Source organism: Aquila chrysaetos, chromosome 2 (genome assembly GCF_900496995.4).
Source record: "Aquila chrysaetos chrysaetos chromosome 2, bAquChr1.4, whole genome shotgun sequence".
Classification (NCBI taxonomy): Eukaryota; Metazoa; Chordata; class Aves; order Accipitriformes; family Accipitridae; genus Aquila; species Aquila chrysaetos.
The window spans coordinates 26,625,376-26,649,161 of record NC_044005.1 but is presented as its reverse complement, the minus strand read 5'-3'; the positions used below and the strand labels follow the sequence as shown (position 1 = coordinate 26,649,161).

The window sequence follows — 23,786 nt, the reverse complement described above, 5'->3', positions numbered from 1 at the left end:
TTGACCACTACATTCTAGTGATTTTTGAATGTAAAAAAAATTATTTTAATAGATGTTATTTTTAAAGAATTGGAAGGCATGTTTTCCTTCTTGCACTGTATCCAAATTGCTGCTGTTACTCTAAACCACAATTAATGTAGGTTATAAGCAGCCCATACAACCATCTATTACATTTCACTAACGCAAATCAGTATAGTTTTGCAAGTGTGTAGATATCACAGTTGGCTCCATATGTATTGAAAACTGTTATTTGCTTGATTGATTTCATTGCCTTTCAATCACCCATTAAGAGAAGACAACCCAATACTATGGAGTTAATGTTTTGCATGCCACTAGAAACACTTGTAGTGGGTAAGAAACCTTTTCTGCACAATGGAGCTGGCCCTAGAGCTGCATCCTGCTCAGTCTGTGGTACTGAAACTGCCCTGCATTGGACCTTGGACCATATTGAAGACGTCTGCCTCATAAGACTTGGCAATGGATCCTCTTCTGTCATGGGATGGCTGTAGTGATTTCATTTACAAAGTAGTCTGAGCCTGGAGACCTCCTGTATTTCTGCTCTGATGAGGACACTAGTCACAGGTAAGGAAAGCTTCAGAGCAGCATAGATAAGAAAAGGATCTGTGAACTGAGAGAACGGAAATTTGGTAACTACAACAAAGAGAGACATGAGACATCACAGGACAGAGCAGAACTGAGCTGTGATGTTGCTAGAGGAATGGACAGGTATGTTTGTCTTCTGTATCTTTTATTACTTTTGGACATGGTCCACCTTGTTTACGATATGTATTGATGTCTGTTGGTTATGGAAAGGTGAAACACAAAGCAGCATATCCCAGTTCACACAGTGGTAACGGGAATGTGCTACTGCTTTTTGTAAGTGCAGTGGGATAGCTAGAGACCGTCCAACCCAAAGACCAGGGAACAAGAACTCATTTAGTCTGCAAAGACTATTCTTTGCTGAAATATCAGTGTACATTCCTGTACTTACTGAAGCAGTGTTCCTTGCAGAGCTCCACAATGCACTACAGCCTGAAAAACAAGGTGTTCAAGTTCAGGTCTAGGCCTCTTGCATGCTATAATAGAGTATGCCACAGAGAAGCTGGGACTACACAGATGGTCGTTTGATCATCTGTGTAGGATCTGCCTTATAGCAGTGCAGAATAGCGTTTTTCACTCTTCCTAACCATTGATCTTTGTTAGAGAGACAGAAAGTGTGCTGGGATTGTTTTCATCAGCTTTTGTTTGTTCCTTTGAATAACAAAAGGGAACTGTTGGGAGCTGTATTCAGTGTTGGCAGTGAAGCTCCCACTTTTTCTTTCCTATTGTCTTCCTCAATTTGCCAGCTAGTAACAGAGCATATAGAGAACTGCCCTCTGCCTTCTCATACAAGTGTCCTGAAACATTTTGGTAAGCCTGTGCCCAGGAGTGTATACAATCTGTTATTAACCCCATGCAGACAATATAGCTTCTTGCTGAATTATAGCTAAAACACCCCTAGAAAAAACTATTTTAATTGTAAGAAAATGAATTCAGATCCTGTCTTACAAGTCTAATTTGCAAATGTTGCTAGGGAACCAGAAGGATGGACAGAGAAGCAGTAACTGTAATGTGTCTGTTTGACTTCAAGGATTACCGTGAGATTACCTGTGTCCTTACTGGTTGGACACCCCAAGACTCTTCTTCCCTGATTTTCCATTGCCATTTTGCCTCCTTTCCAAGGAGGCAAATGGCTTGGTTCTTCTGCCAGCCCTCCCTGCCTTTGAGCAGCAGCAGTGAACAAGGGTTAGTAAAACAGACCCACCTCACGGGGCTTGCCAGGGTTAATCTGTGGGTGGTTCTGATGTGCTTCAAGTGCCACGTAGGATTGTGAGCTGTGCAAGTGTTCTAGCTCTCTTTGCAGCTCCCCCTCCTTGGGGTTTCTCCCCCCCCCCCCCCTTTACTAGCAAGGAAGCCCTTCAATTGGATGGGCAGTAGAGCCAGCCCAGGGCTCAGGAGGAACAATGACCAAAGAACAGATTGCAGTTTGTAAACCAAAACCTCCCCAGGGGCTGCTGCTAAAAGGAGATTAGAGAGAAATCCTAGCCAATTGGCATCTGGGTTTCCCCCCACTCCCCCATTGCAGCCACTAAATTTCTGGCCTATCAGCATGGTAGTGTAGTCCTAACGCATTTATTTGCTCCCTCCTTGGGCAGGCTGGGGAGGGAAGCATGGGCATGGGGAGCTGTACAGGGCACAGTAATACATTAGTGCTGCAGGACTGATCAAAGCTGCACCTTTCATCATCACACCGATGACAGGTCAAGGAGCCCCAGAGAGATTAAAGGGGTAAAGCTAAGCGTTGGGGAGTGCCTCTACCAGAGCATGTGTGCCCCAGCCAAGATGTCACACAAGTTGGCAGGCTCCCTCCACTGACCCACCCTTGCTAACCTCTAGCCAGCTGGTGATGGTGCAGGAAGGGTTGTTTACAGTTTATTGAGATGTTTGATTACATGTTGTGGTAGCCTCACGTGAGCTATATGGAAGCAGCCACTATTGTGAAGGGCTTGATGGAGGAGCTGAATTCTGAGCTGACCATGATAAGCCCTGGCCACAAGCGATTAACCAGCTAGGTGTCATTTTACACTCAGTTGCTGGGGACCAGGAATTGGGAGGGGACAGGGAGGAACCTCTGTGGTCTCTAGAACATGACTTTAAGTAGTTGTGGTTTGGAGAGTCAGAGGGGCAGCCAAGAGTGGCAGGCAAGCACTGGAGATTTTTACCATTGGAGTATTTATGGCTGAAAAAGCCCATACTTTTAAAAGACTACATTGATTTCTTGCCTGGGCAACATCTGTGAGCTTTTTATGAGTATCTGCAATGTTCATGGTAAATCGGGAGAAGGGGTGTGTTACTTACCTGTGTGTACAAGTCTGTACTGGCAGACCATATATATTCAAATGGACATAAGACATTTGTCAGCTGTGGCAACTGCACTGCCCTACTTATTTAAACAGCATTGTTTGAAGTGTTTTACATTTGAGGGGAGCTTTATATGAATCTATCAAAAGCAGATGCTGGAGGTGATGTACATGTCTGAAGGACTAGGGCAGGACAGGGCACATATACACCAGGCACGATTTGTGGGTACCAAGGAATTTCTATTCTGGGGCTCTCTGGCTGACCTAAATTCTGTCTGTTCTTTTGAAGAGACATTTTGGAAAGGGGAAAGATTTTAGACTGAGTATGCCACAGCAGTTTAAAAACAGTAAACATCTCACCCTCCAACAAACAACTTGCTTGTGAAAAAAAGAGCATCTCCCCCACCCAATATTTATTTTTTACAATGTTTTTGAGATTACTATTTTTTAAGTCGTGGCAGGTGAGGCCTGGGCCACATTCAATGATCATCGTGGAGAACAGGTGCAGAACACCCCAAAGCACCTCACAAACCACAACAGACGAGAGGTCCTTGGAGTGTATCAGCTCATGAATGAATGGGCCCAATATTCAGGTACCCACAGGTATCGCTCCTGGCCTGACCCAGAAACCATCTCTCAGAAACTCCAGGAAGGGAAAAGGGCTGAATGGAGACATCAGTCCCTCTAAAAATGGACTCGGCACCCTCTTTCGTGTATTTGCCCACCCTCAGCAGGCCAGCTGGGAGCCTTGCAGTTTGCATTTAGAAACCAATAGCCAGGATCTGCCAACTGAACTTAACAGGTTTGGCAGACACAGAGTTTCAGTTGCAGGACTCCTGGATCACAGCTCTGAGGAACAAAAGTCTAAGTGTATCTCTGAGCATTTCTTCTCTCAGCAGCTTCCCTTCTTGGTGCATTTTCTTTCTCTAAAGAAACTTTCAGGGTTTCCTCCTACAGGGGAAACCTTTAGTTCTTCAGGCCAGCGGGGAGGGCTGAGGTCCTAAGATAGCTAAAGCTAGAATAGAAAACATCTCCCCATTTGCACTCCCCCTTTCACCTGCTCTTTCTCATTCCCTTGCTTTCCCAGCCTAACCACCCAGCATTCAAATACAGAGCAGTTCCTCCACCTTCTCTTCTTCTGCACCAACTGTCCAGCCATTTTGGAGAGTGTCGCCTTCGTGTCACTAAAGTAACTCCCAGAAGGAACATGACACTGCCAACAAGACCAAGAAATGTTCCAGAAGAGATCCCCAAGGGCTGCCAGACCCGAAGCCACAGGCTTTGGCACTCAGCCCTTAGCATGCATAGTCTCTGACCCCCAGTTCCTTTTGTGTTAGCCTGGGAGCAGGAGAGTGGGTGCTGACAGTTTCTCTCTTGGCTTTGGGTGGGCCAGGGTGCCTTTCAGCTGCACTTGCAGGATTTCACCACCATGTTGGAGAGCTGCTCCACTTTGGGGGTCCTCCCAACATAGTACAAGATAGTGAGCGGCTCCAGGTCTTGGGGGACACAGCAGGGCGAAGCGGATGCCTCAGGGTTCAGCGTGTTGTATAAGCCCAGCACCTGCAGAAACAAAGTAAATGTGGTGACAAAGTCAGGAATGCATTGAATACGTTTAAGTTGGTTGAGGACAGGAAGGGACTGCAAAGCCAACAGGTCTCTAGGTGTTTGGACTATGCTCATCAGAGAGTATTTCCCTGAGGCAAGTAATACCTCCCTGTCACTTCCTGATCATGGCCTGCTTTTAAAGGGTCTCACCTGCCCTTGCCTGACTCTTAAGACTTTTTTTTTTTTTAATTTTAGTAGCCTTGCTCTGTGGCTGATGCCTAAGGGTTGAAGGAGTGCAAGTAGATCTCTCCTTTCATCTCTAATTTAGTATGGTGGTGGATAGTGTCACAATTTTTGCTTTTAATAAGGCTGGGTGTAACCAGCCTGGGGCCATGTTGTCTTGAGTTCCATTAAAGAAACCAGAAGACAGAACATCAGTGCTGCTTATTTCAACCAACATCTCTAGATAGCACTGGATGGACGCCAATCCTCTTGAGTATCCACAATTCCCTCCCAGCTTTGAACTGTCTGATGCTTTCTCCCTCTACTCCATCCTCCAAGTCATTACACTATAATGCTGGAGCCAGGAGAGTGTCCTGTGGGACCCCACTGGATTCCTCCTCCCAGCTGGCCCCAGCCCACAGATGACTGTACACTTAGCCATGTAACCGCTACAGAACAGTTGCCATGTTTCTTGCCAGAGGTGGCCGCTTCTCAGCAGTAAGCAACTTCTTGAGTTGTGGGGCCAAAACATGATCTCACCTGCACTACTGTGGTCTCATTAGTGCTTATCTGGTATAAATGACAGGGTCTGGCACATTGTCTTTTAACTTTACTTTAGTCTTTGGGGATGAGAGGTGCTAAGGAAACACCCTGATCTATCATCTGGATCCATGTAATCACAGTCATTCTGGTAGAAGCTCTCTGGGATACTGGCAAAGCACCCCTGGCTGTACCACAGGGGTACCACATGCTCTGGGGCTGCTCTACTCAGAGACAGTAGGTTAAACAGACTGGTGAGAAATCTTTTCACCATGTTTTTCCTAGGTGGTGCTGGCAAGCTGTCAGCAGCTATATTGTTCTAAAGGCTTCTTGGATCACTCAGCTGACCGTTTCCTTTCTTGCTCAAGAAAGGAACATTAGGAACCATTCTAAAAATCTCCTTTCTCTCGCACTGGTTCAGTTCAGTTATCTACTAGAGAGCTTCTCAGGACAACCAGATGGTAAAGCTACATGCCCATTACCCTTTCAAAGCTGTTCATTCCCTTGCTTTGTCTCGTGCTTAATGCCCAGCATCTGTTCACTCCTTCATTCCCATAGATCTACTGTTCCCACTGATATTAGCCCTTGAGCTTCAGCAAGCCTTGCTGCTGTGCAGACTCTCAAGCCATCAAGAAAATGTTAGCATCTTTTCTGCAATATCATCCTTACCTAGTTATCTATTCTTCAGCCGAATCTGCTTTTTCCAGTAACTTTTTTTAGTGAAACCTGAAGCTAAGTTGCTAGTGAGCTGTTGCATTGTCTGAATTGCTGCCTTTTCTGCGGACAGAAGCACAGGATTTTCCTCTGGCTTTTCTTGCTTCAGTAATAGACTGCCTGCTTCTTAGTCTGTCTTCTCCCCTTGGTACTTCTCCTGTACCTGTGCTTTTCTATTGCTTTTGTTTTCTTCCACTCTAGACAGTAGCCAGGCTCAGGTGGTACTCTTCCCAAAGACTGCCTAGTGTACTTGTTAAACAGAGGTTATGCATAAGTTACCTAAAGACATTTGCTTTCTGCCAGTTTTTACTCATGAATCTCACGGCCTAGTAGGTTCCTCCCTGCCACAGGTCAGGTGGGACTTACACAGCTGGGAAGGATGCCTGTGCAGAAAGGAGCGCTTACTGTATGGCTGTGTTCACTTCTGGACATGGACACAGATTTCCCTTCACTTTTGGCCTACAGCTGCCCCTGTGGTAGCAGATGGCAGCTGTGTGCCATGGCACAACAGTTTTGCATGACAACCTGGCACAGAACTTAGAAAAATCCTCTGTCCAGTACAAACTGCAGGAGAAATTTAGGCAGAAGATAATTACCAGAGTTGATGTTTGATGTGAACAATTCGGTTAATACTCTGGCCATTACCAAGTAAGTACCCTAAAACCATCAGTCCTGCTGTTTCACATCTTATCCAAGAGACAGCAGCATCCTCCTCAATATTTGGCTGGAAGCAGTATTGACTCCAAAGGAAGCACATTTTCCCTACTGAATCACCTAGACTCTTTTCTGCAGTTTCCTTGGACGGTTTTTTACAAGTATTGATCTGAACTGCTTTTGCTGCTTTGATGAGACCGGATATGATCAGACTTAGGGAGGAAGGGAGAGTCATAGCCACAAGCCCTGACAGGATAATATACTGGATATACCGTGCTGTGAGTGGTGTCTGCGCTGCGGAGGTACGGACAAGGGCCTGAACAAAAGTTAGCAAAGTAGCCCTTAGGCTCGTGGACCCATTTCCAGCCAAGGTCCTGTCGGAAGTCAATGTACAGAGGACGCACGCAGCAGTTCTCCTCCAGGTTCCTGAAACACAGTATCAAACCACAGTGAATCTAAAGAGGGGCCTTATATGCGATTGCATGATGCGGCTTCCTGAGCAGAAGGACTAGTTCCAGCAGTGCCCAGTGGGACGTGGTGTTTGCTTGTGCAGAGGAGCGGCACAGGCGAGCAGCGGCCGGCAGCTCAGCAGCCTGGCACTGCTTGTGCCTGCCGACAGGCAGCTTACCCACTGGCCCAGGGAGGCAGCACCCAGCTGCTCTCCGGTACCTGGAGCTAGCAGGGGGCTGCCGCAGGTCCCTGCCCAGGCTACGCTCCAGGAAGCCACCTGCAAGTCTCCCTCTAGCCAGCCGCTCAGCCAGAAGCACATAGTGACTCTGCTGAGCTGGCCGGCGTCCCCTTCTTGGACACCACAAGGAGCAGCTGGCTGAGCTGTGCTCCTCATGTGGCCCCCTGTGGCACCAAGGTGACCCCCTTGGAGGGCTCTGCCTTTCCTGGTGGCATGGAGTCTCGCCAGCCTTGCCCACCTTGGGCATGGGACCCGGTCATTCCAGGCAGGATTCTCACTTACCGGAAACAGTAGTTGGTATCCAGGGCCCGCTTCTTTCTCTGGCCTCCCAACGCTGGACTCTCCAGCCGATGTGGGGGTAACATCATCAAGATGAGGTGGGGATTATGCAAGTCTTTCTGCTTCTTCAGGCGCCCCAAGTCCCCACGGCCATAGTCATCCTCACTGTCAATGCCTTCAGAGAAAAACAGGATCCACAAAGAAGAAATCAGTGCGGAAATGGAGGATGCAACAAGACTTTTCAGTGCATTTAACACCCTCATGCCTGCCCTTGAACCAGGGTGAAAGGGATTCAGGCACCACATCCACTTACTCTGGGACTTCTTCCCTCCCTTTACTCCTGGTGAATCTGACTGCTGCAGGCCTGAAATAGAGGCTTACGGGCCACCTGTTTTACCATTTGCAAACTGCTGGTGGGGCCATTAATCCATCCCACTCAATCCTGGCTTCGGTCCCAGGACAGGCAGGAAGATGAATGGTTTAAAGAAGATGTCAGATCATTGGCACTCTGCAGAACAGCCTCAGAAATGGAGCCTGTGGGGGCCAGTGGCTGCAGCCCAGGGATGCAAGCCAGGAGGTTCCTAGTTCTTAGGCCAGCCAAGCCACTGACTCTCTGGGCCACCTCACACAGGATGCCTGACTTCCTTGTGTTTCAGTCACCCTAACTGGAAAGCAGAGCCTCTGTGGAAATCTGAGAAGGCATCAAGCTGAACTTGAGAGACACACTGAAATACAAAATTATTCCTTTCTGCAGACACTCGTGCAAACCCACCCAGCCTGCACTTACTTCCTTCTATTTCTAACCTATGTACAAAGCGGATATACCCATATAATCAACATGCAAACCCAGATGTATATGCTTTAAGACAAATGTTACACAATGTAAAACGCTCAAATATGCAAAGCAAGACCTCATTTTTCCTTTGGATACTCCAGGCTTTCCCTTCCCCAACAGCCTCCCCTAACCCAGCTCTTTATCACCTTTGAACTTGATCTCCAAGACCTCGTGCAAATTCTCCAAGATGTCCCCGTTGGGCTGAAAAGTATGGCAAGGACAGTGTATGCTAATTTCCAGGCCAAGGTTGGACTCTGCAAAGAAGATGACTCTGTGAGAAACAGTCTTCCTCAGCTGGAACAGCTCCTGGCGCAGGGAAGTTTCACTGAGGACAGGTACTGTGGTAACTCCTAGACTGTGGGTCAGTCTCAACATCAGGGATGCTATCAATCAGAGTTGGGGAACAGAAGCTGCCTTGGAAAGGAGAACGTGGCTTCACCTGTGCCAAAAGCCTTGCTCTTGCTAAAGGGAGCTTCCTGGTCAGGTGAGAAGGGTGTTCCTGGTTACATTTTTTAGGCTATTCAGCATCCAAAAGCATTTGTGAGCTTCAAGGAGCTCCACTGGAAAACAAGTATTTTGAAGAGCTGGCTTGCGGTGTCTGTGTTAAATCAGTTTTGCCATCCTCAGTACCTATCTACTGTCTGGCTTCTGGTTAGTGTCTGAAGGACAGATCTGAAAATGAGTGAATTGGATAAGGACAAGTAATTTCATTGGAAGCATTTTTCTCAGCAGCTGCAGCCTCCTGTTTTGTTGAACTGCTAGCGGTCTAAGTCACACAGACTTTCCAGAGGCAAGTCTATTTTCATAATAACTTCCTGGACCAGTCATGCTGTGTGGGCCTGACTGAGGGAACCAAGACTCTTATGAAAGCTCCTTTTAATGTTGTGTGATGAATTAAAACATCTGGCTCCCCAGGGCATTGACAAGGTGCCTAGCACCTTTTTTCCTAAGCACTGTATACTCTGTGATGTCTTGTCAGCTAGTGTGCCTGCCCAGAGCTCACTCCAGTTCCAGTCCTGAACTCCAGCCATCAGGACACAACTTGAATTGCTTGAAAAAGGAGGAGCCTACAAGCTCACAGCTTACCCTTCCAGGGAGTGGCTGCTTGCCAATACCTGCATTCCAGTTTTCAGTGGCACCTAGCTTCTATCTGTGAGGCCAATCCAGCTGTGAGTCATAGTGCCTATGCTCCAGCTGTGAATGGGGTCAGTGTTCTTGCTGGGAGCTGCCCCATAACTATCTGTTGGGCTGCCCAGTGGCAGCAGAGGTATGTTCTCTGCAGTGCTAAAGCCTCCATCTGTCTAGGTGTGTCAGCCTCTGGTATTTCCTCACCTTTATACCTGCCAAGCTGTAAACAGCTAAAGAAACCAGGATCCTTGCTGTTTTTTTTTCCCTACTAGATTTGCTCTAGTCCCCAGGAAAATGAAACCGGAGCAATCCTAATTTTCTATGTATTAGAGATTATAGTTTAAACAAGCAGAGGAGTCCCCTCTGGGCTTAGAATCGAAGAACCTAAAGAAGTTCCAGCATCTCTCAGTGAAAACAATTTCCTCCTCCAGAGGATGAATCCTCATTCTGACTCAGCCCACAGAGCTACACAGCGGGGACTCAAGGACAGAGCTAAGAATCTAGCAAACATCATGCACTGAGGTAGCTCTCTGGGGTAAGGCTTGTTCTCAGACTGAAAGAAGCTGTCCTCTATGTGAGCCAAACTCCTGGAAAAAAGGGGAGCAGAGAGATACTCCTGTCAACATTGTTCCACATTTCTATGGGGATGCCTTGACACCCGGTCCAGCTAAGACCCTACCTCTGTGCAGAAGCCACTCACGCACAGTCTCGGTGACATCGAAGGACAGCCACTCGGGGGAGCCCCGTGTCTGCACATTCCTGCCACTGAGGTAGCGCTGCTTTGCTATGTGCTCATCCGGCCGAAGGATCTGCGTCAGAAGGAGTGGTAGAGAGAATCAGCCAGTGCCACGCATAAGGAAGGGATAGCCTTGGGTCTTTCTTCTTCCACAGCTTGCTAAAACTAATTCAGAAGGTTGGTCCCGGCAAGTGAGACATCAGAAATACACTGGCATAGGTGAGAAAGACATGCTTCACAACCAACCTGAACTCCAGAGATATACACAATGCTTATTTCTGTGTCCTAAGCAGCCCAGCTCTCTCAGTTCATCCTTGTTTTGGGGCACATATCCAGAGGCAGAGGCACACAGCAATTGATCTAATGGGTGGTTTTGTTTCTGTATACACCTGTGGGATGTGGGTCTGGATTTCAGAGTAGAACCAGCAGTGGGCAATAGAGCATCTTGCCACAGGTCCTTTGCTGAGCAAGCCTATTGAGTCCTACACTGTGGCATTTTCATGTGTCCTACACTCTTCAACTTCTATCAAAACACACCAGGGCTCATCAGGTTTGGAGACCTCTCCCCCTGCTCTGACATCTCTTCCCGCTTCCAGACAAACAGCCGCAGGCTGTGCAAGGTGTTCCTTCCTGCAGGACCCCAGGTTCACTCCACAGAGCACTGAACCTACGGAGAAGCTCTGGGATTGCCTCCTTGTCAGTTCTGTCACCTGGTGGAGAGGTGCTCTGACCTTTGAAGCTGAATTCCAGGAAGTTCTCAAGAGCTACCAGCCACAGGGCAATTTTAGCTGCACTCCTACTGCAAAGTGGACAGACACCAGCCTGTAAGAATGTCCCGCCTGGATGCCAAACTTTACCCTTAGCTGGGTGGTCCAGCCCAGCCTGAGACCACTTCCAAACCTCAACCAGACCTTATTCTGCCAGGTGAGTCCAGGGGTTCAAACCAAACTCCAGATAAGTACCTGAATTAACGGTGCCATGAATTGTGCCCCTGAGGAGCTGCTGCTGAAGGGAACATTGAAAGCAAGCATTATTTTTCCAGTATATCAGTGACAAGACAGAGAGCTCCACCCATTGGATTAGCACCAACTGTACTGCAACAGTCAAAGCAACAAAACTGCCAAGGGACCTAGGCATGCAGATGTGACAGAAGGGTCAGGGCTGCTCCACTGGTGAGGGGCTCCCCTTCCAACCCCCTTCTCAGTGCAGCAAAGAGCTGCAGTGGGCACTGTGCCAGGGTGCCCAGAGCAGCCAGGCAATGTGAGTGGGGAAAGGACAGCACCACACTGTAAAAGGAAAGAAAGGTGACGGTATCACTGCATATGCTGGAAGAAGCCTGGTGTACAGCATGGGATTTCTTCTCTCTCTCTTCGGTGGCCATGCATATATCAATTGAGGCAACCATTAAGGAGCCAAGCTATTCTGGGCTCAGGCACAAGGGAAGGTGAGAAGAATACTCGCCTGGAAGAGCTCAATGCGCTGCTCGCTGCGTTTGGAGCTCGGGTTGGGCACGCGCAGCACCCGAAACTCGGCCCGGAACAAGTTGGTGCTGTTCTTCTCTGCCGAGGACACATTAAAGCGGAACACGTTGGAGGTGACACCTTTTGGACAAATGCCCAACTCATCTAGGAGAAAGAAAGATGAAAAGAATAAGAACCACAGGTCAGAGGGGTGGGATCTCAAATAAATATTGTTTGAGAAAGAGCTTTCCAACAGAAGCCTGTCATTCAAACATCTTGCCACCTGTGAAGCACGGCTATCTAGCTAAAGATAACACAGGATGAATTCATTCAAATTTGGTCTACATTGCAACATTTTGCAAAATCTTCCCACTACTGCCACCATTGTTTCAGTGCTACAAAGCCAGAGAATCAGTAGAGATCAACCACAATATTTTTAATATTATCTCTTCTAACCCTGCTCATCAAGTGTGTTGCTAATGCTCATGAGTCTGCTGCATCCAAAGTGACAACCCCAGCCAAGGCAATGGGGCAACCTCATTTGCAGCTAGTGGGCCCCATTCCCAAGAGCGATGATAGCATGACTCTGCTCATGCTGGAGACATGAAGCCACATAGGAGGTGATCCCATTGCCGCTGAATCTCAGTTTTACAAACCTTGACATTGTATCCTAGAATGAAATCCAGCCAAGTGTCCACCAAGCATGAGGTGTGGAAGACTTTTTCGGGGCAGTGACTATTCAGTGTGTACTGAAAGAACTGGGTTTTAAGATCAGTTCTCACTCATGACCTGGAGAAGGAATTCATGAATAGTAACTAGTTATACAGTTCCTCAAGGACAGAGTAATAGTGCCGAGAGGCCTGCAGAGATCAGACACATGGGCAGGAAATAACACAGCAATTCTCTGCCTCGTTGTGTGCCTACTGAACAGAAAAATCTATTTCACAGATGCCCCAAAAGAGAATAGGTAAAAGCTATGAGGTCCAAAACAAACATCCTCAAGAGAAAACAAGCCTCTCTTCATTGGGACCATTTTGGTCCCATGGAAAAGTCTGTCGTTGCTGTTGTTCCTCTCTTATTGACCTTTGTTAGCCTTCAAAGCTCTAGCATCATTAGGGCTTGCTGCAGACAAGACACAGAAGCTCCTGCTCTATGCCCACATGCAGGTTTGTTTGCAGCCCTACAGAGCCTCTCATATGATCTCTGACTGTTGTCCAATGCAACACGGGGCTCATGTCAGCTGATATTTAAGTTGTTTTTAAACAAAAAAAAGAAACAGAAAGAAAAACTGTCCCCTGTTCCCAGCCACAGTTCCAGCCTGTGACAAATAGGGTAGAAGCCCTAGCTGAAGCAACCTTCAAGCTAGATTCCTGGAGTTGGCCCCTCTCTTCACACCACCACCACTATCTCCCCAGGGAAACAGCTTCTGAAGATGGGCTAGTGTGAAACAGCGCCTGAGTGCAGAGGTTCACCTCCCATGCCAAATTCTGCTTTGAGCAACACTGATGGACGTCCAGAGTCATCTCCATGAAGATGTGCTACACTCAGATTCAGCAAGCGGGAGCCTGCCAGTTTACAAGGATGTGTTCTTAGGGTGCTGAAGTTTTACTCAATAAGCTGATGACCAGATGCTCACATTGGGCTTAAACTGGAGGGTTTTTTGTCGTTTGTACTACTGGACGGAAGAGCTTTCCCATACAGGAAAATCTCTGGCTGCTATTGAAGAGATGGATGTTCGGTAATCCCAGGAGACCAGACCCCGTTGCAGCCTTGAGCTGGTATGCTCAGCCCAACAACCCTGCAGTGCAAAGAGTACACCAGGCCACATCAGGACACCCACTATGGGGACTCCACCACTGTGACCAGTTCCAGGTTTTATGCCACAGAAAAGCACAGCAGAAAACCTAAGCTCTGATCACACTGAATGCCCAAAGGCATCTTCCTAGCTGAAGTCGAACACTGATACCTGTTCTGTGTCCTAGACCTAGGCAGATACTGTGTTTTATAACCCCCTTAAGCTGTTTTGCTCTCCTAGCCCTATTAATAGTGCTGTTAACAGCCTGCCCTTCCATTTCAGACCCGACTGCCTGTCCATGAGGGGTGTCCCAGTAATCATTGGAAATGCCTTTCTAGATCAGACCAGTGGTCAGTCTAGCCCAGTATCTGTTTCCAACAGTACTGCTTTATCTGACGCTCTATTTAGAGACTGCAGATCTGGTCCTACAGCACAGTGCAGATGACAGACAAAATTTATTGTTTATCATCTCCTTAAGATTTTTGGCTAAGTTAGGCAGCCATGCTGGTAAGAGATTACTGTATCTACTGTATTTTGCCTGCTGTCCCCACATTGCTTTCTGCCTACTTACTTCACCAGCAAGGTGCTGGTGCCTTGGGAGACCTTCCTAGTGGAAATAGTAACAGCTATCTTCCCTTCCCTAAGAAGAAGTTTCATGTTCCCTTTGTAGCCTGGGAACAAGCCTTCTGTGATGGGGAGATGGAGCTGCGTTCTGTTTCACTCTCAACACTGTGAGGTTGGAGTCTGCTTCTCATAGCAGGGTGTCCAGGATACAGGTCTCACTCCCAGAGAGCTGACTGCTTTGGGCCAAAGTACTTTTTGCAAGAGGTCACAGGCAAAGGAGGCGAGGTGATTTTTCAGGTAACTTGGTCCAGGCCCAGCTCAGGTGTGTTAATCACACTGGAATCCAGACGTGTCCACCTACCAGCACGGAACAAAGTCTGGAGGCAATATTCCTGCAAGATCTTCCAGTCCACAACACTCAGTGGCTGTACAAACCTGGAGACAGGGAATCTGTGACACCCTGTGCACCCATGCCAGGCTATGTCTGACACGACAGGATGTATCCGCACGATTGGACCCTGCTATTACTGTGGAGCCCTGAGCTGTTGACTGCACAATGAGACCACTAGCCTCTTAGCATGGACAATGTGATACAGGGAGCAGGTTCTTCTGGGAGCTTCCCTCTTCCTACCACTGCTTTCAGCAAGATGCAAGTTCTCCACGTGCTGCTGATACTACACAGCTGCTGTTTCTGGCAAGCCCCAAGAAGGCTGATGGCTTTGCGGTTAGAATTTGATGTCAAGGAAAGGCAGGCTGTCTGTGAGCAGGTATTGACTCACTCCATGTTATACCACTGGTACTTCAACGTGTTTCATGCCAAAGCTGCATAACTTTGGAGAAAAAACTGATCCTTCTGGAACTCTGCAGGCAGCAGGTTTGGAGGGAAGAGATGCTTGGCCCCAACGACTCACAGCTTTAATTGTCTTGTCTCTCAAGCTGGCTTGGAAAACGGCATCTGTTTTTCCTCAGGAAGGTAAGCAAAGCCATTTGCAAGACCATTGCAGATGCTCTCTGAGCTTGAATCTAACCCAGTCCATGCTTAAGGGGGTCTGAACCCCCGTGAGTTTTAAGAGATCCCTGAAGTGAATGGCTGGTCAAAAGCAAGTTGTTGTCTGAATGAAAGTCCCTTATAATTTAGGCAATGTGCCTGAGAGGCACAACAGAAAGACCATTCCCTGAGTCACCAAACAGCTCAGAGTAGGGATGGGGAACCTGGTCCTGAATATCCTTCCTTCCTAGAAGGACGGGGCTCTCTCCACTGCTATTTTTGCTCCTCTGCTCTCCTCACTTTTGGGCCTTAAGTCTTTGAGAAGGATGAGTTCTCTGAGACAACTGAGCCGCTTGACTAATAGTTTGGAGCTAGAACAGTTTGTGTGCATGTGAGTGTGTGTGTGTGCACACATTTCAGACTTCTATCATCCTCGCAGTTCCCTCAATGGAGCAGTCCTCCCCTTCCCCCCCCAGAGGAGACTGGCTTTGGCTCAGAGCATGCTCTGAGATCACCACCTGGCACAGTGACAGAGTCATGGGAAAGTTGAATATCAGCCACTTCTGAAGACATGGGGCCAAATTCAGCCATGGTGTAAGCGATGAAACTCCCCCAGGTTTCAAAAAGAGTACATCTCTTGACACCACAGCCTGTCTAGAGCTAGTCTCTCGCAGTGTGACCCAATTCCAAAGTTCTCTCTTTCTCTGGGTGGTGGCATCTACGCTGCCCACTCCCAGGAATTCAATCTCAGCACTACTTGGTCTTTTGAACCTGCTGCTCAGCACCTTGCCCCAGTGTCCTACAGCAGGGACATGAGATGGTTTCATTCATTTCCATAGGAATTTTCCCCAACCCACAGTCCCTCCTCACTGCTCCTTCTCGTGCACCATGTCTTCATTCCTCTTTCCCCTCTACTTTATCCAAATCCACTCCTCTGACTTCGTTTCCCCCTGTTGTGCTTTCCCAGTTTCCTTCCCCAAAACACCCTGGTTCATCATGTGGCTGTACTATTTTGCACAGACACTTGGTTTCCCCATATATTTTTAGAATTTCACAAACAACACTTCAGTAGGTCAAAAATTGTGAAATACGGGTAAGCTGCTATATACCCTGTGCACTTTCTGTTTCTTGAGTCTCAGTGTCTCCTCAGCTAAGAGCTAATCATATAACCATATGGAGTGCAGTCTGCTAGAGATTAAGTGAAATTTGTTGCATTACCACACTGTAGCTCTTATTCCAGCTCATCATATGTCAAGATTAACATAAACCTGGCAGAGTAACTGCATTCTGAGGCTGCCTGCACCAAGTCACAGCTCCTCCCCAGAACTGCTGGCATTCAAATCGTGTCCCCAAGACTACACTACATCACAGGAGGACACCCTGGATGACGGTATGACTGCATGCCCACCAGCATCTTGGAATCCTAAGCACAGACCGAAATGACTGCTTGTGCCTACATGTGCTCAGCATCTGCAATCTGTCATGTCTGCTCAGTCTCTGTCTTTGCATCTGCATCTGCTCAGCTTCTGCACCTGAATCTGTTTAGTGTCCGCATCTGGGCCTGCTCATCATCTGCTCCACACCTGCTCAACATCTGTCACGTTTCCTCGATGCCTACGTTCCCTTGGGGGTCCCCTTCGCATCCCTGTCTGCTTTGCACCTGCTCAGCGTCCCCGTTACCTTCTACTCGCTCTCCGAACCATCACGCTGCCGGAGTAACACCCTCGACAGTGTCCTCAGGCAGCAGTCTCCTCAGCGCGTGCCTCTGCACCTTCTCGACAGCCAGCGCGGGTGCTGCGCAGCCCTAGCAGGTTGCCCGTATCTCTGCGGCAGGCGCTGGAGCTTCAGCAGAGACGAGCCCGTCTACCCCGCTCGTCGCCCGAACACGAGACCCGCGCCTTCTCCTAGCCCAGTGCGCAGCATCCACCCCAAGACCCAAGCTGCCTCCTCTCGTGCTGCCTTCCCCCCCTCACGTCTTCCCCCCCTTCACGTCTTCCCCCCTCTCCTCCCCTGCCCGCCTTCCCCCAGATGTCAGGGCTCCAGACGCGGGCTTGGCTCGCCGCTCCCGGCTGGGGCCCGGGCCGATGCTGCTCCCGGGCCCCGCAGCCCGCCGCCGCCGCCGCTGCCAGCGCCCACCTCCTCCACCTGCGGCGGGGCCGCTCGCCGCCAAGCCCCGCGCCGTCCTGCCGGTGCTCCGAGCGCCCCCCGCCCCGTGGCTCCCCCCTCCCCGGCCCGGCCCCGGGACAGCGGCGTGCGCCCCCCGCCCCCGCTCGCCTCCGCACCCGAGCGCGCAGGCAGGCGGAGACGCGCTCCCCCCCCCCCCCGCGCCGCCGCCGCGGCCCCCTCCCCGCCTCCGCGCTCCCGCCCCGCCGGGAAAGCGGCCCCTGCCGCGGGGGCCCGGCGCCCCTCGGCCCCGGCCGGCCGCCCCTCCTCCGCGCCCGGGGTCCCGGGCAGCCTGCCCCGCGGGCGCGGCACCCCGGCCGGCACGGGGGGGAGCCCAGCACTTACTGTGCTCGGGGAGGCCCTGGATCATGTCAAATTTATGGATCTCTTTGGCATAGTATTCGGACTCGGTGTTGTCCTGAGAGCAGCTCTCCTCCTTCTCCTCCTCCATCTCCTCCAGCAGCTCCCGGGTGCTGTTATAGAGGGCCAGGATCTGGTAGGGCACATGGGCCGGCCCCACGGTCTCGGGGGGGCTGGTGAGCCGCAGCTTGCTCAGGATCTGCCCCCGGATGGCTTCCACCCTCTTCTTCTTGATGTGGTCCAGGTCCAAGGTGGTGCAGGAGGACAGCGAGAGGCTCACGGTGGCGAAGCTCAGCAGGGAGAGCAGCACCAGAGCTCTTTGCACGTACATCTTCATGTGCGAGGGGGCGGCGGCGGGGCCCCCCGGGAGAGACCCCCGGGCGGCGGCGAGCGGGCGCGGGGGACCGGGCGGTGTGCTGGCGGCAGCCTCCCCAGATCCCGCAGGCTGAGGCTTGGCGAGGAGGTGCATGAACTCACTGCGCCGTGCGCGACTCAGGACTTCCAGGAAGAGCTGGCAGCGCTCCGCAAGGAGAAGCTGCGGGCGCCGTGCCTCGCCGCGCCGGGCTCCTTCCCCATGCGCCGCCCCGCGTCCCGCGGAGCCGGGGGCGCCCCGCCGCGCCGCGCCGCCGCACGTGTCAGCGGCCCGCGCCGCCCCGCCGCCGCGGGGGGAGCGCGGCGCCCGCCCCTCTCGCTGCACCATTCATGCCCCCGCCGGGCCCCGCGCCCTACATCGCCCGGCGCCCGACCCCCCGGCGGCCGGGAGCGCGGCACCGCGGCGCTCCCCGCCCCGCCGGGAGCAGCGCCGCCGGGCCGCCCGCTGTCCCCCGCGGGCTCCGCTGGCCGCCGTGCCCCGGCCGCGCACCGCACCGCACCGACCGGCCCGCCCGGCGCCGCGCCGCACCGCACCGCCCCTCCCGCGCACACTGCCTCTCCCTCGGTCTCGCCGCTGAAATTTTATACCTCCCTCCCATGACGTCCCCGGGACGGGGCTCGGGCGGGGGAGGGAGCTCCAAGCCCGGCCTTCGTCCGCAGCACCGCGCTAATGGCTTCCAGCAGACGCGCAGCCACCGCCGCCCGCCCGCCCTCCGCCGCCGCCGCCGCCGCCCCCCCCCCCCCCCCCGCCGGGCCCCGCCGCCGCCCCCCGCGCGGCCGGCGGCGCCGGGCCCCTCGCGCCCTGGGGCCGGGCCCCTCCGCGGCGGGGCGGCCCCGCGCGCCCTCCGACGTGGCCGCCGCACCGCCGCGGCGGCGGCGCGCGGGCGCCCCCTGCTGGCGCCGCCCGGGCAGCGGCGGGCGCGGGGCGGCGGCGGCGGCGGCCGGGCCCTTCGCGGTGGTCCGCCGCGCGCTGGCGGGCGGCGCGGGGAGGCCCCTCCCGTTTCCAGCTGCGAAATCGCATTAAAAGCGGCTAAAAATACCCCGAATACTTTCCTGATGTGGTTTCTTTCCGAGGGAGGGAGGGGCCGGGCGGCCGGCGGGGGCCGGGCGCCGCGCTGCGGTCGAGGGGCTGCGGCGGCCCGGGCTCGCGGCGGGGCTGGCGGGCCCTGCGAGGCCCCGGGGGCCGAGGGAAGGTAGCGGGCGGGCAGGGTGAAGCCCTGCGGCCCTGAGGGCAGGTGGCCACTGGGGCGGAGAGGAGTCCCGCGCCACGGCAGCCCTCGCTGAGGGAAGGGGCTGCTTCACGCACCCGCTGCCCTCGAGGGGGGCCACGGCCACACGCGGGACACGAAACACCGGCCCCAGTTGAGGTTCGGCTCCGTGAGCTGGGCCTGTGCGGGCTCCTCTCCTGGGGCAGGCCCTGACCGTGGCCGCCCGCCACAACAGCCTCCCTCCGCCCTGCCCCGGGCTGGGCCTGTGCCTGCTGCCCTGAAGCCCAGGGGCTCCTGGCCCCTGGAGCGGGCACCCTTCTCTTGCCCTCACCTGGACCCCGCCCCAGGGACGCAGGGACTCCCCATCCCACCACCCAGCCCTTCTCCCGGCGGCCCACAGAATGGGAGCCGAACACCCCTGGGCTGGCGAGGCGCCTGGAGGTGCGGGGCGGGACGGCGGCTTTGTGCCCGCCTGACCTGGCACGGCCGCTCGCAGCGCTGGCAGCTCTGCCGAAGAAGCCAGCGGGCTGGCTGTGCCGTCGGGAAGATGCGGCAAGGGTGTGAGCTGGGCAGAGCCCTCGGCGGAAGCAAGTCCCCTGGGGCTTCGTGCTCCGGGAGAGGTGGACCTCAGGGGCACGTGGCCCCGGCGCCTGGACAGGGTGGTGTCCGGCAGCACCGCAGCTGATCTGTGGCTGGGCTGCCGGAGCCTTCCCACACGTTTGGGGCTCTAGGGCTGGGACAGCACTGCCAGCTCAGGGGCCAGCGGCTCACAGAAGACACAGAGTGTGGAAGAGGTTCAGAGGAAATCCGTGGGGCGGCTGGGGGTGCTGGATGCCCAGTGAGCCTGTTCCCTGCAGCTCTGAGGAGACCGAAGGGTGAGCTGCACACAGTTTGCGTGTGCTTTGCTCAGGGAAGAGGAATCTGAGTCCCTTGATGGAGCAGACAAAGATGTAACAAGATCTAGTGGCTCTAAGATGGTGTCAGGCAAGTCATGACTTGGAGTAAGGTGCAAAGTCTGAGCGCTACCATTAGCTATCCGTGAAATATTTTTATGTAGATTGGGATGGATGTTTCTAGAGCTCCCCACGCACTTCTGAAATGAATTCTGGATGCTTTTCCGCTCTGGGACCTCCTCTACCCCGCGTTAGGTCGGAGGTCACACTAAATGCGGTAGAACTGATTGCTCTGGACTTCAGTAATCCATTTGCTACAGTGCCACATGATGAGTTATTAGTTAAGATGGAGATAAGTACAGGAATTATAAGAGATTACCGGAGTTCCCCAGTGGCTGGTCCCGGGCCCAGTTTTCATTAATGATTTTGGCACGCCAAAATGGAGATGCTAATGAAATTGGCTGCTTATCCAAAGTTGGGAGGCATTGTCAATATGGGGGAGGACTGGGATATCCTGTAGGAGGGGGTAGGCAACTTTGATGGCTGAGACAGTAGAAATGGGATGAAATGCAGTAGTACAAAATGTAAGGCTGTGTTGTTAATGGCTGAGAGCAGACTTTTCTGTTATGAGTTGAGAGTGGGGACTTAACTGCTTGGAAGTCATAGCAGAGAAGAAGGATGTAGGTACGGTGCTGGTTCCAGTACTGGGCCACTCACTTTCTGCTCTAGGCGTTGCTCTCTCTGGGTTGAGAAGAGTTGGGGAAGCTCTGTGGTCTGACGTGCACCAGAACCGCCACTGGTGGCTGCGAGCAACAGTCGCTAACAGGTTGCACGTCTTGGAGACGCTGGGATCCATCTGGGCTGAGGGAGAGCCCGACAGGGCTACTGAACATGTGAGTATCGTAGGAAATATTTCACACTTGGCAACCCTGACTGGGGTTTGACAGTCTGAGCTAGGGCTGATGTAACCCGACCAGCATCTGTTCTCACGGAGATCAAGACAGGCAAATGCACGGGCCTTTTCTGCCTATAAAGCCCCTTCCACCTTCCAGAGGGAGGAACCCCTTGTTTGAAGCTTTGCAATTGTTAGGAGATTTTGTCCTGGAACCCACACAAATAACAGAATATTCACAGTTGTTTCCCTCCTCCAAAAACCCTTAGAGATGGGGTTAATACTTGGAGGTGCATTGGAGAAAAAAATTGCAGAAGAATCAAATTGAAGTGCTTGGTGCTGCCAGTGTGCTGCTAGTGTGGAGCAGGCTAGGGCAGCAGTCTTCGCCAAGCGCTTTGCTTCCCAGTGGAAGCTTAATGTTTTCAATGAATTGGCCCATGTCAAAATCGGGAGTCTGGCTGGCCGCCTGACGTGAGGACTGGGTGAGGAAGAAAGGCACAGCACTGTGTCACTGGTTGCTCCTGGAATTGCCCTGCATCCCATAAATCCTACTGCTGCCAGAGAGCTGCTTAACAAAACCTTTGGCCGCTCTGAATAAGGTGGTCATTGTTCTCTCCCACAGTAGTGCTACCATGTGGGCTTTCCACCATAGCTGTAGCTTTAACTATGCGTGTGTGCCCTTGCTCTAAAGGTGGTCTAGGACCAGAAGCATGTGGGAGTGCTCAAGTGTGATTGCTTTCCCAGACTCTCCCTGCTGTCTCTTGGGTAGAAGGAGGACCAGACACAAGCTCTATTCATAGGTCCAGTCAAGGAGTAATCAACAGCAAGCAGCGCTAGTGGGGCACTCTGTTAGTCCTATTCTGCGTGATCAGGTTTGGGTTGAAACCAGATGGAGAGAGTCCATGCTTAGGTGTGAGAACTTGTCCATGAATGGAATGCTTGCGTAGTTCTTACTTGCTGTTCAGATGAGAGGCGGTGGCAGCAGTGTGATTTATAGTGAGGACAAAGCTGAACAAGTAAGGCAGACTGAGAGCTGAGAATACACCTGAAACTGTACGCTGAGAAAGAGAAGCCCAGGCACCACAGACCTGAACTGGACAGGAAGCAAGCACAGAAAATGGCTTTAGACAGCCACAGCAGCACCAGATGTTTGTCCTGGTAACTGTGTCTCCTTCTTGGCTGAGTGGGGCTGCTCTAGGCCCAGGATCAAATGCTGCCTGTGGTGTCACCAGCAGGGCAGAGGAGAATTAAGCTGTTCAGAAAAGGTGGCCTCAATGTTTAAAGCAAGCAAGATCCATTTTAGCCACAACATGAAACGACGGATGAAAACTCTTTCTCCCCTGTTGCCCTCCCCAAGCAGGCAAAAATGTGTCCAGATGGGTGACCAACCCCATTCTGATGAGTGGAGGAGCCCAGAGGGACTCAAGGTGGGACAGATTTTAGGTTTCATTCTTTCTGCACGTCTGCTCTTCTCTCTCATCAAGAACCTCTGAAGTCAGAAGTCAAAGTCCTGAGGCAAGGCTCAATTCCTCAAGTGCTTAAATGTCTTCTTTCCCGCACGTGGACTCCACCTTTGTTCAATCGGCCCAAGACTCCTGTCACTGGTGTGGGCAGCAAGAAGCACAGCGTGTCTTGCTGGGGGGGGATCTGGGATGTGCTAGTGGGGTGGTGTCTGGGATGGGGACCCAGGGAAATGGTGAGGAGGGGTCGGGGGGGGGGGGGTCAGTTCCAGACGAGTGAACCCACAGGTCCTGCTGCTTCATGATCAGTCTGTCCAGGGTGGCTCCCCGTACTGTTCCTACCCTGCCTCCGGTAGGAACACCCCGCCAGCTACCTCTTTGGGGCCACAGCTGGCAATGCACTCCTACCCAAAGACTCCCGCCCCAGGGATGCCATCCTGCTTTAGCAGATGTTGCTGTGGACGCTATCATGCTCCCCTTAGGATGCTCTTTTCCTGATCAAGAAAGTCAGCTGCAAATGTACGCTTGTACTCGGACATCCTGCAGTAGCTACTGCAACCTGGGGGCTACTGTCCGCTCCGTCTCCTGGTATCTGCATAGCTGCACTGTTGTGGCAGCTCTTCCGAGGAATGGATAGGAAGTGGGAATGCAGGGCCATATTCCCGTGGCCCTGCTGGTGAAACATGGGGCTAGGTGAAAACTGCCCTCTCTACCTCATGAATACTTGAATCTGTAATTAAAAGAGAAGAACAAACTACCTGGAAGATTATCATTTCATAGAGCCTAACCAGCCTGGCTTCAAAAAAGGAAAATCACATCTCACTTACTGAATTCCTTGAACATGTCAAGGTTTGTAAAGGGAGATAATATCTTTTATTAGACCAATTGATATAGCTGGAAAAAAGAGACAAGCTTTCAGGCACAGAAACACTTCTTGTATGTTTTTTTCCAGCTATATCAGTTGGCCTAATAAAAAGTAATTACCTCTGCCCACAAATCTTATTTCACTTAATCCTTAGATCATCACAGTCACAGCACAACTACTCGAAAATGTCAGTAAGGAATGGAAAAAAGGAAAATTATTTGACACAATTTATTTAGACTTCTTAAAGTTCTTCAGCCAGGCCATGAGCTTCTACTAAAGCTAAGCAAGTACACAGTGAGATCTGGTGCCTTTAGTAAAAGGTATTCCTGGAAGGCTTAAAACTTCAGGGTTACACACTCAATTTTCATCACGGCAAAGTGTTAACAGTGTAATTGGTGGTGTGGTACAGTTCTTGATTGTAGCAGCAGAATAAAGGGATGACAATTATTTAGGCTAATGAGGATGGGTGAAGATTGTGAGGAATGTCAGAGATACCAGAAAAATACCGGGAAACGGACAAAGCAC

General features: G+C 51.8%; 1 protein-coding gene across 2 annotated transcripts; it reads right to left on the bottom strand.

Annotated features, from left to right (window-relative positions):
- Window positions 1–2,968: 2,968 nt before the first annotated feature.
- TGFB3 (transforming growth factor beta 3) lies at window positions 2,969–18,649 on the bottom strand. Of its 2 annotated transcripts, none has more exons than XM_030003168.2 (7): window positions 17,557–18,649; window positions 11,703–11,866; window positions 10,185–10,314; window positions 8,524–8,631; window positions 7,546–7,717; window positions 6,848–7,001; window positions 2,969–4,460 (listed from the first exon to the last, which is right to left on the bottom strand). In XM_030003168.2, exons 1-7 carry the CDS (start codon window positions 18,269–18,271, stop codon window positions 4,302–4,304), a joined length of 1,602 nt encoding a protein of 533 aa, XP_029859028.1. In that variant the 5' UTR covers window positions 18,272–18,649; the 3' UTR covers window positions 2,969–4,301. The 2 variants fall into 2 exon arrangements, with proteins under 2 accessions (XP_029859028.1, XP_029859037.1); XM_030003177.2 differs by having other exon boundaries at window positions 10,206–10,314.
- Between the last annotated feature and the right edge of the window lie 5,137 nt (window positions 18,650–23,786).